The 17,039-nt window shown below is 48.9% G+C and overlaps 1 protein-coding gene across 1 annotated transcript in view; it reads left to right on the forward strand.

Annotated features, from left to right (window-relative positions):
- The window catches only part of ECT2L (epithelial cell transforming 2 like), a 566,170-nt gene that overhangs the window by 410,335 nt on the left and 138,796 nt on the right, over positions 1 to 17,039 (forward strand). The window contains exon 16 of the mRNA XM_086927539.1: positions 10,088 to 10,302. Within this exon, the coding sequence (XP_086783665.1) occupies positions 10,088 to 10,302 (215 nt within the window). The remainder of the gene's footprint in view (positions 1 to 10,087; positions 10,303 to 17,039) is intronic.

A 17,039-nucleotide genomic window follows, 5' to 3' on the forward strand; every position in this document is an offset into this window, starting at 1 on the left:
GTCTAATATTGGTGGCCAGCGGCGCGATCCGAGCCGGCGCATAATCGTACGGAGAGTAACTCGCCCCACGACGCACAGCAACAATGTCGACGAAAGAGGTTGGAACAACCGCAAAATTCCAGATGGAACGGCTGGAAGAATACAGCCACAAAGAATTAAAACAATTCTGCATAGACTTGGGCATCGCTACCACGGGACTGAGCACCAAAGATGACCTCAAGCACGCCTTGGAGTCTTGGGTGGAGACGGGAGCGCCCCCACCCCAAAACGAAAACATTGAGACCACAGAAACAATTGCAACCCCCGAAGAAGAAAGAAGAGCGGGCCTCTCGTCCGAGGAGGCCCGAGAACAGGAGAGGAGCCGGCTCCACGAGTTGGAACTGGCTCGACTCCGCTTAGATGGGGAACTAAAACTAGCAGAACAAAAGATGGCCCTCGAGCACTTACGGCTACGGGAAGAACGGGAAGAGAAAAAAAGCCAGAGGGAGCTGGAAGAGAATAAATTAGCGTACGAACACGAGCGCAGTTTAAAAGAGCTGGAAATTCGACGACAAAACAAGGACCTCGGCGTCCCCGAAAGTCAGAACTCCACTCCTCCTACAGACACCAAGGTCCACATTCCCAAAGAAGTCGTCCGAGAGTACTATCGGAACGACGATATCCAGCAATGGTTCAAGGCCTACGAGGTAGCCATGATCTCCCACCGAATTCCGCGAAAAGACTGGGGAGCCGGGTTGTGGGGGAGATTCGTCAACGAAGGAAGAGATGCCCTGCTACAACTCCCCGATGCAGAGATGACCTCCTACGAACACATGAAAGCCGCCCTTCTCACTCGCTATGGGCTCACCCCCGAGATGTACCAGCAGCGATTTCGAGACTGTAAAAGAATCCCCGGTACCACCTGGGTGGAATATGTGAACTTTTTTAGCCGAGCCTTAGAGGGATGGATCAAAGGCAGCCAGGTCACCACCTACGAACAATTATTCGATCTCATTGTGTGGGAGCACCTCTCTAATAATTGTTTCGTGGAACTACGGCAGCATCTCCTCGATAGCAAGCTGACCGAACCCCGGAAACTCGCCATCGAAGCGGATCGATGGGAGAGCACCCGGGTCCACCGGAGTTGGCCGGGCGAACAAAACAGAGCCTCCCAGGGGTCCCACCGTCCACGAGGGGGAGGAGGAGGCCAGGGTCGGGGCAGGGACACCGTCACGGTGCCCCCCACTAGCAACCCCCCGTCTCCGGCCGGAAGAGGAAGCCCTCCAACGCGACCGGGATTCCGCTTCAACCTGGTCTGCCACAAATGCCAGCGGCCCGGCCATTACGCCAATGACCCAAACTGTCCGAGAAACCAGTCAGTCCAGGCCACGGGTCCAGTGAACCGCCAGATCACCGCCGTCGCCCTCGGAGAAGAGCAAGGCGAAGAAGAAGCCGAAGAGTGCGAACACTACCAGCCCGAGTGGGAACCCGCAGCCATGTCCCTGGTATGTCTAGGGGAAAGGGACATGGTCCCGCGGGCCGCCATCCCAGCCAACACGCAGAAGTACAGCCAGTGGGTCACCATTAATGGACACCGGGCTGAAGCCCTCCGCGACATAGGGGCCAGTGTGACCGCAGTCCGCTGCCATCTGGTGACCCCTGATCAGATCCTGCCCAACGTACTTTGTCCAGTACGGTCTGCGGACAACTCCGAAAGCCTGTGCCAGATGGCCCGCGTCCCCTTCGAGTGGGGGGGAGTGTCGGGCATGCTGAAAGTGACCGTCCGAGACGATGCCCCCGTGGACTGCCTCCTGGGGAACGATCTCGAGAGCTCCCCCTGGGCAGCCGTTGAGCGAAGAGAGCACCTGGGGATGCTTGGCCTCCCTGAATGGGTCTGCGCCACGACCCGATCCATGGCCGCCCGCGCCATCCCCACCACGGAAGAACCTGAGTGGCCCGAACCTCCACCGCCAGTCGTCACAGAAGAGATCACCCCTGAGCCTGGTCCACCGGGGCCCAACAACGAAGACCCTGACCCACTCCAAGACCTCCCGGAGCTGGCCCAGTGGCGCCAAGAAGGTGGCCCCACTCAGGAACAGTTCCGCCAGGAACAAAGAGCGTGTCCCTCCCTCGAGGGGCTCCGACAGCAAGCCATAGCCCAGAGCGCAGGGGATGCCTCGGGGGCCCACTGGATCTATTGGGACAACGGGCTCCTCTACAGTGAGCAAAAGATTGCCGAACTGGGAGCCAGCCAGGTGCTGGTGGTCCCCCTCCGATTCAGAGACTTCCTCTTGAACCTGGCACACGATGTGCCTCTTGCCGGGCACCTGGGGCAGGACAAGACTTACAGCCGCCTGGTGACCCATTTCTACTGGCCTAAAATGCGGAACGATGTAATGAACCACTGCCGGGCCTGCCCCACCTGCCAGGCCAGCGGGAAGAGCGTCCGGAAACTAAAAGTCCCCCTGCAACCCTTTCCCATCGTCACCACTCCCTTTGAGCGGGTGGGGATCGACATTGTGGGGCCCCTGGAACCCCGGACAGCACAAGGTCACCGCTTCATACTCGTCCTGGTGGACCATGCCACCCGCTATCCAGAGGCCATCCCTCTCCGGACCGTGACAGCGCCCGTGGTGGGCCGAGCCCTGATGGGGATCTTCTCGCGGGTGGGTTTCCCCCGAGAGGTCGTCAGTGATCGGGGCACGAACTTTATCTCCAGATACATGAAGTCCCTATGGCAACAGTGTGGGGTCACCTATAAATTTACAACCCCCTATCACCCGCAAGGAAACGGACTAGTGGAACGATTCAATCGCACCCTCAAGGGTATGATCATGGGCCTGGAGGAGCCCCTACGCCGCCAATGGGACGTGCTGCTACCATGCCTCCTGTTTGCCTACCGGGAGGTCCCCCAGAAGTCCCTGGGATTCAGCCCCTTCGAGCTCCTGTATGGGCACCCAGGCCGGGGCCCCCTCAGCCTGGTCAAGGAAGGGTGGGAGGTGACCCCCCTGAAAACTCCTCCTGATGTGTACAAGTACCTCTTGACCCTCCGGAACCAGACCGGCGGTTCAGGGAACTCGCCAAGGCCAACCTCGAAGCCAGCCAAGAAGACATGAAACGTTGGTACGATCAAAATGCCTCCTCCATTGAGTTCGAGCCGGGACAACAGGTCTGGGTCATGTCCCCGGTCGAACCTTGCACCCTCCAGGACAAATGGACAGGACCCTTCAAGGTGGTGGAGCGCAAGGGCCCCGTCACCTACCTGGTGGACCTGGAGTCCCCCCGGAACCCTCTCCGGGTACTCCATGCCAACAGACTCAAGCCTCACTTTGTGCGCTCTGAACTTAGCCTCCTGATGGCTACCGACAGTGGGGCTGAAGAGGACTCCGAGCCCCTCCCCGACCTCCTGAGGACCCTCGAAAAAGACGGCTCCTTGGAAGGAGTCCACCTCTCCGATGCCCTGTCCCCAGCACAACGCCAAGACTGCCAAGACTTGCTACAGCAATTTGCCGACCTGTTCTCCCTCATCCCTGGGGTCACCCCCTGGTGCCTCCACGATGTCGACACCGGGGATAGCCCCCCTATCCGGCACCGGGCCTACAGAGTACCTGATCGAGTACGCGCCTGCATCCAGTCAGAAGTATCCAAGATGCTAGCCCTAGGAGTAATCGAGCCCTCCGACAGTCCCTGGGCCAGCCCAGTCGTGCTGCTCCCCAAGGCCGCCGCCCCTGGAGTCGCCCCAGAGCTCAGATTTTGTGTGGACTACCGGGGCTTGAACGCCGTCACCCGGACAGACGCTCACCCCATCCCCCGAGCGGATGAACTGATCGACCGCATGGGGGCCGCTCGCTACCTGAGCATCTTTGACTTGACCGCGGGCTATTGGGAGATCGGCCTCACCCCCGGTGCCCAGGAGCGATCCGCCTTCTCCACCCCGGATGGCCACTACCACTTCAAAGTGATGCCCTTCGGAATGAAAAACGCCCCCGCCACCTTCCAGAGGCTCGTAAACAAAGTATTGGCGGGGCTGGAGGAGTTCAGCGCCGCCTATCTGGACGATATTGCCGTGTACAGCCGCCAATGGGCAGAACACCTCCAACACCTCCGGGAGGTCCTTACCGCCCTCCGACGGGCAGGACTAACAATCAAGGCCAGCAAGTGCCAAATCGGCCAAGGGTCCGTGACCTACCTGGGGCACCAGGTGGGAAGTGGCCAGGTGGCCCCTCTCCAACTCAAGATCGCTGCCATTCAGGCTTGGGAGCCCCCGGTAACCCAAACAGAGGTCCGCGCCTTCCTGGGGCTCACCGGATACTACCGGCGCTTCGTAAAAGACTATGGCAGCATTGTGGGGCCCCTCACAGAACTCGCGTCCAAAAAGAACCCCCCGAAAGTACACTGGACTCCTGAGTGTCAGGCCGCCTTTGAGAACCTCAAATCCGCCATGTGCACCGCCCCCGTGCTCCAAGCCCCCGACTACAGCCGGAAATTTATAGTACAAACAGATGCCTCCGATCACGGCGTGGGGGCCGTCCTCTCCCAAATCAACACAGAAGGAGTTGACCAGCCAGTGGCCTTCATCAGCCGACGCCTGCTGGCCCGAGAACAACGCTGGAGCACCATAGAGCGAGAGGCCTTCGCCGTGGTGTGGGCCCTCAAGAAGCTCCGGCCTTATCTCTTCGGTACCCACTTCCGGGTACAAACAGACCACCGTCCTCTGCAATGGCTGATGTAGATGCGGGGAGAGAACCCGAAGCTGTTGCGTTGGTCCATCTCCCTGCAAGGGATGGACTTCGCTGTGGAGCATCGCCCAGGCCAAGATCACGCCAACGCAGACGGCCTGTCCCGCTTCTTCCGCTTCGGCGAGGAGATTACCCAAGAGGATGGGTGACTCTCCCTGCCTTCAGCTGGGGGGGACGCATGTTGGACAGGCCTCGTGGCAGGCCCGACCCCTCCCCGCATGGCGGGTCGCGGACTACTGCTACCCCTGTTCCCCGGACAAGAACCACACCTGCAACCCGCCGGGTCAACCCCCAGCTCTTCCCCGACGGAACCCTGGCTCATAACCCTTCCCGAACCACCGGCCCTGGCCCAGCCGCCATCTTGGACCCACCACAACCAGGCCTTGTGGCCGCGGGTCGACCTCAGCCTCAGGCCCAGCCAAGCCCCGACATCGAGGCACCACCATCCACCCAGGGGGTAAATAGACCACTTGGCGAGTCAATGGAAGAAGGAGTGTCGATGGCTCCCCTCCGCCAGGTTTCGATCGCCCCCAGCCTCCCTGGGCGCTGGCTCCACCCCCCTGCTGGGTGTCTGGACTCCCTCATCCCGGACCCCCCGACCCCCAAGTGCGAGGGTCCGGACATCAAAGGGCGCCAGACCTATAACTGGGGTAGCTCCAGAGCAGGAAGGCAGTTGTATCCTGGAGTCGAGAGACACCGAGACAAACTCATCCTTGGAGGCCTGCTGGCGCTGCCGCGGCTCCTCTTCGTGAACCATCTTGAAGGCCTGCTGGCGCTGCCGCGGCTCATCCTCTTCGTGAACCATCTTTGAAGGCCTGCTGGCGCTGCCGCGGCTCATCCTCTTCGTGAACCATCTTGAAGGCCTGCTGGCGCTGCCGCGGCCCATCCTCGTGAACCATCTCCATAGGCCTGCTGGCGCTGCCGCGGCCCCTACTTGCGAACCCTCCAGCTCGAGGATTGAGAGCTACACACCCGCTACCCCCTTTCCCAAGAGACTAGAATTGACGGGATCATCGTATCCTGGTCCTGCTTTATCGTCAAGTTAACCTGCCTAAGAATACCGATAAAAGTGTACAGAACCTATCTTTGTGTGGCGTCCATCTGTGGGGGGGTAGTTGCTCGTCCGTACGATTGAAGGAGAGGGCCCTCGCTAGGAGGCCTCTCCCCCTTGCTCGGCCGACCCTCCGGGTTCCCGTCTAACAGTCATCTATAATGGTAATAGTATGTGTTGTATCTCGTAGGTATGTTTCAGTAGCCTCCGCGATAGGTTTTAGAAAGAAGTCGATGCATCGACACAGTGGTTCGAGTATGGATCCACATACGGAAATGATAGGGCGTCCAGGGGGGCTTGTCATGTCTTTATATATTTTGGGTAATGTCTAAATGGTGGGGATTCGGGGATTTTTCAGGTTCAGGTACTGAAATTCTTGATCTGATAGGAAACCTTGATCAAGACCCTCTATGGTCACACGTAATATTTCAGAAGCCATTTCTTTGGTGGGGTCGCCTGGAAGTTTCTTGTAACTTATACCATCCTGTAGCTGTCTCATGACTTCAGCTTTATATTTGCTGGTATCTTGAATCACAATTGCTCCGCCTTTGTCGGCTGGTTTTATGACGACATTCTTGTTGTCTCTCAAGTCTTTCAATGCAAGTTTCTCATTATTGCTGATGTTGTATTTCGTGTATTTTTTCTTTGAGAGGATAGTTTCTACATCTCTCATTACCACGGATTCATATGCTAGAATTCTTTTAGACATCATATGTGCCGGTGGAACGTAGCTGGAAGGAATCCTCAATCCTGTGTGTGTACTGGGCTTGAGTGATGGAGATTTTAGAAAGTGGTATCTCAATCTCACTTTTCGGAAAAATTTAGATAGTTCAGTTTTGATGTCAAACGCATTTGGGTTTGCCGTTGGGACATATGACAGGCCTCTACTAAGAACTTGCGTTTCACTCTCAGTCAATGTGTGGGTAGACAGATTCACTACAGGGCTTTCATTCACCACCTGTAGTTTTTCCGGCGGGTTGACCTCTCTTCGTGTTCTTCCTGGTTGAATCTGACCTGCTTCAGGCCGCGACCACGGTTGCCATCCCAATCGCCACTGTTGTTTAGTTGGCCTCTGTTAGTGCCCCTCGGGAAAGGGCGGCCGCGTCCTCGTGGTGGTCTCCATGATCCTTGGTCTAAAAAAGGCTGGGGTGGTTGGTATAAGTGAATCCTGATATGTGTAGTTTCCACTAGGGTCCGCTTGTTCTGCGTCCCCCTCCGAGCTGTATGATGAATCGGAAAAAGTGGTATAGGTGCGTCTGCCTCTATATCCACCTCTCCCTTTGTTCATAAATCGCCCTTGATTATCTTGCCGGTAAAAATCTTCTTGTAGATACGGGTAGGTCTTTTTCTTGTCGTAGAGGCGAATGTCCCTGGCTAGCTTATTCAATTTTTTGGTTTGTGTCGTGATGTCAAAATCTTTCAGTGTTGAATCCAGTTTTTTCAATGCTTCCTTCGCATTAGTGAGTGTAGAATCACTTTCAATTTCAGCCTTCAAGGTTGTAATTTCTTCTTGAAGAATTTTAATTTGTTTAGCCGCCGTCTCTACTCCCAGCACCATCCAGTGCCGGGAGCAGTTATTGGCCACGAAACTGAATACTTCACGAAATTTAGGTACGTCCACAAATATAGCAGGCTCAATTTTGATTTGTAATCCCGTGGGGATAATATTAGCCTGTAAGTATTGGGCTAAAAGATGTCCATGGAGTCTGGTCCTAATTAGTTTCTTTTCTAGACGTTCTAAGCGTGCAATTTTGTCATTCAGGGTAAAGTCTATTCCAGGTGTGCAGTCTGACAAAAAGGTGTTAGCATGATCATGTATGAGTTGTTTAATGTAGTCCTCTGTGTAGGATAGGGTCTCAGCGTCAACCATATCGAATTTATATTCAATCTCATGAGGAAAAGGAAAGGACCTCACAGGTTAGTACCTGCGCTAAAGAGGGTACAAGGAAGGGGGTCTACCCGGTAGTCATAGGGACCTGGGTAATTAAGTGCTATATAACAAATGGTCCCTGACCAGTTAGGAGTGAATTTGTAAATTTTAAGAAAATATTCATTAACCAATCACTTGTTAAAACACTATTGTTTATTCAAATAGTGTTGGTACGTAGAAAAACTGTATATTTCATTTGCAAACACATAATGAACATTTTTAACAGTGCCCACTGTACAAGGAAGGGAAAGGGGGTGTAGTGCTCAGGAAAAGTGTGGGTAGGTGAAGTGACAATTCAATTGTATATCTCCTTTAACAATTGATAGTGGCTTCCCGGTGGAGCCTAAATAGAATTAATCATCAATTATCAATATCATTCAGTACGACATCATAAATAACAGGTGTACATATTAACACACTGATTATGTGCAACAGTTGGTAGTCGACGTTTCGACCCTCGTGGTAGGGATGATGGCCCTTACGCGATGGGTCTTCCTCAGGACAGTGCAAAGGGGAGGTGTGGGCAGTTCCTATAGGGGAAGGACATTTGGAGACAATTACTTAATTTCCACTAAATGAAGAGATTCAATTATTTATTTACACAGAGGTACATATATACGCGTCATATCTCCTATACTCGGTCCTAAAGAGACCAAGGTCAAGGTGTCAGGTTAACGTCTGTCAAGGATGGGTACTTAAGGAAGGGGAGAAACCTCCAATTCATGAGTCATATCATTCAATTCTTCGTTATTCAGGTGGCGATGCCGAGTACTGATCTGTGCACGTACTAAACACTACTGATTATGTTCAGCTCATGCTGAGCGAGGCAAGGAAAATATATTGATTAGGACCTTAAGCTAGGAATTACTGACATTCTTCAAAGTTAAGGGGAATACCTGATTACCTGTTGTATAGATCTCACCGCGACTTATTCAGTTGGCCAAACATGGCTCTTGTGTGCAAATATTCCTAAAAGAGGGGAGTGACTATTTAGTTAATGTGTCTATATGTTAGTGGGTCTTACATTATAAACAATGGAAGTCACTATACCTTATCGAAAAGACGAAGAGGTTCATATTCATTTATTGGGATGAAAACTAGCAATGAGGGCGAAGTAGCAGCATATCAACGCCTCTCTACATGGAAGAATAAAGAAATTTATGGAAAAATTCAGTAATCTGCCCGCATGGGGGGTACGCTAAAAAGGAGTATGCTCTTAGAATTACCTTGGTATGCGTTGCATCGTACGGGGGGAGAGAGATCAGTATTCTATTTGGGTCCGTTGTGGTGTGCACATAATAATTCGGCCCCCGTTCTATGGAAAAATGCCGCATAATTAAAATAAACCACAGGTGTTTGAATAGAAGCATCTACATGCATATTGGTACAGCCGATTTGTACCTGAGTATTCAAGGGGTGACTGTCATGGCTCGGGTCCTGCTGTTTGCCGTCCTGTGTACCAAAACATAACATAGATACGTGGTGTCAGGGATCTAGCAGGCTATTATCTCCCATATAGTCTAACCAAATTGCACATACCGCTTACCTACTGCAGCGGATCGGGCAACTTCGTCCCCGGCATCAGCACATCCGACCGTGGAAAACGGGAGTGTGTCTGAAAATTCGTCCGAGTCAGCCTCAAATTACTTCCGTATCACGTGACGTGACGTGACTACTTGGAAGCCAGAGATAGAGGAAGGGCTAGCGTAGAGAGAGGGTACTTGCAAGCCCGTGTATGGTTGCTTGGACGCTGCTCATCAGAAACAAACGTAGTTAGTAAGTCATACCTTAATTGTTGTATGCTCATAATTGCGGCATAGAAGTTATAGGGATAGAAAATCACACGGTCCTCATAGAATTCAAAATATAAACATGTCCACGTTCAAGACATTGGTCGTATTTGCCGATTTTATAGTAGGATTGGATAGCCCCTTATTATGTTTACACATATCCCGGCTGGTACTCGGATATATGTGTCCCTTAGCCAAAGGTCTATTGCATTCAAGCTATCGGTGTTATCATTATAGTTAATACTGTTTATACACAAAAATATTAAAACATTACATGTAAATGTAAGTTAGTCAAGTGTAAGACCACGTAATTACCACACAGGGCATTAAAAATGGTCTCTTATACTAAGGAAAATTATTGTATATACTACTCAATGCACAGTGTATCTTCTCACTCATTATGGGCCACGTAATTACCAACATAGGGTATTAAAGGTGGTCAGGCTTGTCATGTATAATACATTTGGTGAACCTTTTCTGAAAGTATAACATATTATCTTAGCATGTAAAGTGCAATTTTTTTTACTCGATACAGGCCACATAATTACCAACGTAAAGTATTTCAGTAATCCTAAAACCCCTATATATTGCATTGCAGGAAAAGCTGTTCCAAGAAGATGCAGCAGATAAACGAAGTATGTTTGCTCGGGAAATTCTGAGAAGTGAGAGGATCTATGTGCAGACACTGACTATTGTGAAGGATGTATATGTTATCCCCCTCAAAGCAGCATTAGCTTCGAACCGTGCCATCCTCAGTATTGCAAATGTCCAAATTATCTTCTCGGATGTCTTGGAGATCCTGCAGCTTAACAGGTACGAACTTAGCTGGCTGTGCTCTCTCTGAAGAGGATTCATCTCCAGTGTTATCAGAGTGAAAAGCTTTGCACCACTTTTGCTTTGACTTTGGGAGGAATGATCACTTACTGCAACTAGCTGAGTATTAAAAGTGTCACCTAGTAATCTCTGTTGAATGGCATTTGTGGAGATTATACAGAACTTAAAATGCTGACAACATTTGAATTTTGTGTCAGATAATGTAGTCAACTGTAGATGTAGTGCATATTGCAGATATACATTTCTCATAGTCAAAAGAAGGAAGGAAAATCTTATATTTATGTTTTAGAATACACAACTGTAGTCCTAGACAAGTGGGAATATGACCCTGCTGATTGCTCTTAGCTCTCATCCGAGGTAACACCTGTTAAACTATTGATTTACTATTTCTGTAACAAAGCACATAACTTCTTAAATGATGTCCAATTGAATCCCACCTTAACTCTGGTTGGCAGCTGGGCAATGTAGACTTTAATTGATATTGTGTTGAACTATAAAATACCCAATACATGTTTCAGATTAAATGTAATACTTATACTTAAAACAAGAACATCTTAACTCTCGATCAGTTCTGCTGCATCTTAGTTTCTTGAAAAACATTTAAAAAATCCCATTTGAGACTCAGAGTTGTGAAAAGGAAAGTATACCCTCTTAAGTTTCTTTGCTTTTACATATTAATATATACCTGGCCTTCATCTAGTCCTCACCAGGTCTTAAATCTAACCCATGTGCAGGGCCTCTGGAAGTATGTGAATCTGTGGCCGCTGCCTTTTTGTCTAATTATGGATTTGCCACATTTACCAGGTAACCCATCATCTCCTGCATAATCAGCAGATTTTAACTAAAAGAAATGTTATTTCTAGCTCACACGTATCAAAAGTTGCTAAAAAACATGCCGACAAAGGTTAACTGGTCATCATCTTTCCGTTGCTTCTTTTGGAACAAGGGGACTCATCATGATGGCGGGTGGACATCAGTCCGCCCGCCATCATAACGGTGATGGGATCGCCAGCCAGACGTGCAGCGGTCCAACCAGCCCAATTAGTATGCGCCCGTCACACTGGTGGGCGCATCCTAGCCTTTTCACATTGCGGACGGTGCTGCTGGCTCCTTAGTATCTATTGATTGTGTGGTAATTTCCAATGTAGGGGCCACTACTACCTACCTTAACTTAGTAAATATTATACATATATATGCATTTAAAATATTCCAGGGCATTCATTTAATTTTTTTAAGAAAAACTAAACAATTCATTTACTATAATATTAATAACATGTACATGTTTATTTTAATAAGGTTAAATATCATACATTTTATCATTGCACACTATAAATGTTAATTTAAAATATGCATTTAATTACTAATAAATGTTAACTTAATTTTATTGCAATATATTACTCATAATTACTTTTATTCAACAGGTTATAACTATGATTTTCTTTAAAATGTTAAAGGCATATAACCATTTACATTTACTCTTTATCTCTCTCCCTCCCTCCTCTTTGGGTACGCATTACAGATTTGATTTGAACAATATTGTTCTTGAAATCTAATGAGTCAACCATGCTGCGCAAGGCCTTTTGCTGGTCGCAGCGAGGGTTGGCCACTGGGCCTACACCCATCCTCTACTGTCATCCCTTTACAGGAATCCAAACTCCACTCCCCACAGAGTGCGTAGCGAGGGTTGCCTACAGGGCTTGGCCTCTTAGCCAGTGTAAACACTGCACAGGCATCAAGTCCTATTGTGCACAAGGTTTGTTTTCCAAAATGGTTATAGGGCGAGAAGATGGGAAGGGTGAGTACAAAGATATGGAAAGGGGATGAAGTACTTATGCAGACTTGCACAGACTTTTCTCTCTTTAACTATTTTTACTAACCTTTAGAAAATATATTATGCTTTAAATTACTAAAAACCTATACCTCCTCACATCTTTAAACAACTGGTCTCATACCTGCATTAGCATCTGCATTCTCATTTACTTCAGCCTGCTCCTCAGGAAAGGCTTTACATTCAACTGCCCCTATGCCAAGCAAATGGTGTTCAAGAGTGCTTTACTTCTATGTTGAATATAAAATGTTAGCACTCCAGTTATTCATTTGAACTGTGTGGTGAAGTAGCAGTTGAACAGTAGGGAGACAGCGGCCGGTGTTGGAAGTACATTTTTCACTCAACATACCAGACTTTTTTCTGACATTGATGAATAATATCTTTGAGAATTTACAGTAGATGTGTTCTCATTCTAGAGCAGTAACCATAATTTTTATGACAGGAAGAACACCCTCATTTTGTTTATATGCCACAGTATTTGTAGGAAATACTTTCAGTTTAACAGCTGTGATTCCATCATGACATTGTTGAGGTGTGCTGCACATTTGTCATACATACAGAACTCTCTACTAGTTGAGTAGAACATTGGGAATCAACTGACAGAATACTGTGGCTGTTGGAAGTAATATATATTTTACTTTGAATATCAGACTTTATCACATGGATGAGGAAAGCATTGTGAACTTACCTTAGTTATCATTTTAGCTTCTGGAGCATCTTCCATAACCTCTATGAGGAAATCATGAGAGAACATTGTTTTTCCTTAAACATGATTCATCAAATCCCAGTACAGGATCAGCATTTATCGCAGTGTAAAATTGTTTTTACACCTCAATTCGGTATCACCACCAAACAATTTCTACTGTGACTAAAACGTTTTATAACCCCTCATATGGGGTCCTTTTTGTGTCCCTCATAAACAGGCTTTCTCTGAAATGCATTTCAAAAGTAGCCATGTCACCGACTCCTGCAGCGGCTGCACAACATATTGTCCAAGTTGTGGTCAACCAATTAAGGGGAGGTCCTTTGTGACGCACCCCTTCCCCACATGCCTCTAAGGGGCCTGGTGGTGCTCTACCTGCCCCATATATGTTTTTTAGATACATTTAGAGGACACATGGACCATGTCACAGAGTCCTGTGATATCTGCCACAACATATTGTTTGTGTTTGTGGGGCCAGCCAGTCAGATTTAACAAGTCCCCTTTATGTTGGCCAATCAAAGCATATCTAGACACCGGTGGTGTAGCTTTTTCTGGTAGTTAAGCCCTTCATGCCAGCAAGCGCATGTTTATGCTTTCTGAGTAAAGTTCTAACTTTCAGGCAAATCAATTTGGTATAATCCATTCAGCCCTTTTTTTTCTATATCCAAGAACAAACTCTCCTATGGAAAATCAACATTTCAGGACACCCATGCTCCTTTTCTTAGCCCCCGCTTCACAAATAAGCTTGAAACTTTCCATGAAGGTGCCGAAGTGTATGAACTTTTTCTTTTGGTAAGTTTCATGCAGATTTGTTGATTGGCACAACATTTATCTAGAAAACAAAAAGGCTTTTCCCTTGAGAAGCCTGACCTAACTATAACTACTCTTCCGCTGTCACTACCAGAGTAAAACATGTGAAATAAACTACTCTTGATGTAAAGGTTCTGAAACTTACCTGTGATATAGCGATTCCAGATGTAAAATCGTCAGTGTAATGGGAGAATATCAAATAAATCTTATTGTTCCTAATTGCACTGTAAGAAAAACACTGAACAAGTACGGAAGGGTATCCAATAAAAGCCGCATTCTCTCTAAAAAGAACATTGTTACATGAATAGGATTTTTAAAACCGCACCTGAGGCGATTCTGCTCATGGTGGAGTTCAAGGTTTTTCTTCTGCAGTAATGAGTCTGGGACATTCGGGCTGTGATCCAGATATTTCAGTCTTTATCTTGAATTCAGGTGAGGGTGGCTCTGAGGGTTCTTGGCCTCTTAGAATCGTGCATCAACCATGTGAACTACGCCAGGTAGCACATCAAATGCATGTCCTACACTGGAGCTTCAAGTCAAAGAATGCTCAGTATCAAGGCTGCCTTTCCAACACTATCCTGGTCTCGGAAGAGACAACCTATATATTGCAGTAGTAGCTCACTGATCACAATCTGTTCTGCAAGAGAACACTCTCCCTACCCCAACCCAGAACTGACAGTGGTGATAGAAGCATCACTAGTGGGCTGGTGGAGTCACCTGAAGGAGGTGGTGATCAGAGGCCTCTGGTCTCCTGTGGAGTGCCAGCCCCAAAACAACCTATTGGAGCTATGAGCCATTTTCTGGCCTTGAAGGAAGGCCTCTGGTCTCCTGTGGAGTGCCAGCCCCAAAACAACCTATTGGAGCTATGAGCAATTTTCTGGCCTTGAAGGATTCCCTGCCGTCCATCAGTGGCATGGACAAATCCTCTGCTATGTGGTACTGCAGCAAGTAGTGCGGTGTGCGGTCCCAGATCCTGTGCCAAGAGGCTTTGCGTCTCTGGAGGTTGCTGGAGCTCCTATACATCTTTCTGGTCTTCAAGACCTGGCAGGATCCTGAATGTTAGAGCGGACAAATTACAGAGAACATGCCTGTTAGTGCAGGGCATCTTCATCAAGTGGGGAGAGCCCTGGCTGCATCTTTCCGGCATTGTCGAATGTGCAATAGCAACAATTTTTTGATTTAGCATTTCTGCAAAAACCCTTATAGAGAGAACTTTTCTGGTGGAATGTATAAGGGACTCCTTTACTCTTTTCCATCACCTCCTCTCCTGCCCCAAAGTCTGATGAAGATCAAGAATGAACAGGCCTATAGAATTCCTGAAAGCTATGTACCTGGGAGTCGTCCCTCACCTTAAAAAGATGTTCGAGAAAGGACGAGACATCGGCTCCCTTCCACTTGATCAGCGGCTGGCATCTGTGGTCGGCATTCTTAAACCAAATAAGCCACCCAATGAATGTAGCTCCTATAGGCCAATTTCCTTGATTAGTACAGAGGCCAAGGTTCTGGCGAAATTACTGGCCAACCGTCTCCTTGATATACTTCCCTCATTAATACACGCCGACCAATCGGGATTTCTTCCAGGGCAAAACACAGCCCTAAATTTGCGCCGAGTCAACAATGTTCTGAGCAGACAGCCATATATCCAGGAAGATGCTGCTATCTTGTCCCTCGATGCCACGATGGCGTTTGACTCGATAGAGTGGTCCTATCTATTTGAGGTCCTGCTTAGATTCGGCCTCGGGCCTAAATTTGTCCAATGGGTGCGTCTCTTATATACGGACCTCCTGGGCCAAGTCCGGGTCAATAACCACACGTCCAGAAGATTTAAACTCCATAGAGGGACCCGTCAGGGATGCCCCCTGTCGCCGCTATTGTTTGTCCTGACCCTGGAACCTCTTGTCCAGTGGATCCGCTCTGACGCCTCCATTATAGGCCTCCGCTGGAACGACGAGGTGACCGACAAAATTTCCCTCTACACAGATGATATCCTAATTTATGTTGCTTCCCCAAAATCCTCTATCAATAGTCTGTTTCACGTTTTGACTAACTTTGTGAAGTACTCAGGCTACTCAATTAACTGGGCTAATTCGGCTTTATACATGTTACATGGCCCCCCCCCCCCTTGCTGCCCTGCGGATTCTCCATACCGGTGGCTCAGGAGGGCTTCAAGTATTTAGGTATATTTGTCACTTCAGATCCCACTATATTTCGCGACTGGAACCTACTTGCCCCATTACGCAGACTACATAGCGACGTGGCACACTGGCGATCCCTGCCACTCTCCCTCGCAGGCAGAGCAGCCCTGTTCAAAATGTTGGCACTCCTGCGCTTCCTGTATGCCCTCCAAAACTGCCCCTTTCCGATTCCCGATCTCCTACTTCAGGTCGGTGGAGAGCGATCTCCGCCTTCACCTGTGGGATGGAGGTGCTGCCCGCATTGCCCTACAAAAACTGACAATGAGCTGGTATGACGGAGGCATTGCACTCCTCAACTTGCGCCTTTACTACTGGTCATCGCAACTGGTGGCTACTAGCCACTTGATGCACGGCTCGCCCAATGATCCAGCCTTCCACCTTGATAAATACCAGACTGGAAGGGAGGGATATTTCAGGACCCTATACAGTAGGCCCCAAAAAAATAGGTACATTGGCCCCATGGCACACACAGTTACAATATGGCATCAGGCCACCGCACGCTTAGGATGGTCAAACAGACTCACTAAAGCCAATCCGCTGTGGGCGTCACAGCAGCTTGGTTCCCTCTGCTTCCAGTTGGGCTTCGACAAGTGGGACACAATAGGCATCTCAACAATAGGAGACCTAATTCACAAGGGCAAACTCTTAACCTTTGCAGACTTACAGACCAAATACGCACTCACACAGACTGAGGCCTTCCACTACCTCCAGATCAAACATGCCCTCCTCTCCGCCATCCCTGATCTTTCCTCCTTGCCCGAATCCTCCCCCCTGGAGGATAGATTACTTTCAGAACCCCTTCCGACAAAAGCCATTTCCTCCACATACCGTAAGCTTTGCAATAACCTCCCAAATACATTTCAGCCCCTACGAGAAAAATGGCAGACGGACTTGGGCGACCTAGAGGAGGAGGAGTGGCGGGCGGCTTTGATGTCCCCCAGGGAGGTGGCGATCAATCATAGCCTCAGACTGATCCAACTGAAAATCTTACATAGAACCTACATGCCTGCGACTCTATTAGCCAAAATCGGGAGGAGGGAGGATGATGGGTGCCTAAGAGGCTGCGGACAAACTGGTACCTTCTACCATATATTGTGGGAATGTCAAGAAATACAGCGCTTTTGGGAGGTGGTTGTCCGAAAAACGAGAGACTCACTGGGAAAACCCGTTCCTCTGTCGC

The sequence above is a fragment of the Lissotriton vulgaris genome, chromosome 6 (assembly GCF_964263255.1).
Source record: "Lissotriton vulgaris chromosome 6, aLisVul1.2, whole genome shotgun sequence".
Classification (NCBI taxonomy): domain Eukaryota; kingdom Metazoa; phylum Chordata; class Amphibia; order Caudata; family Salamandridae; genus Lissotriton; species Lissotriton vulgaris.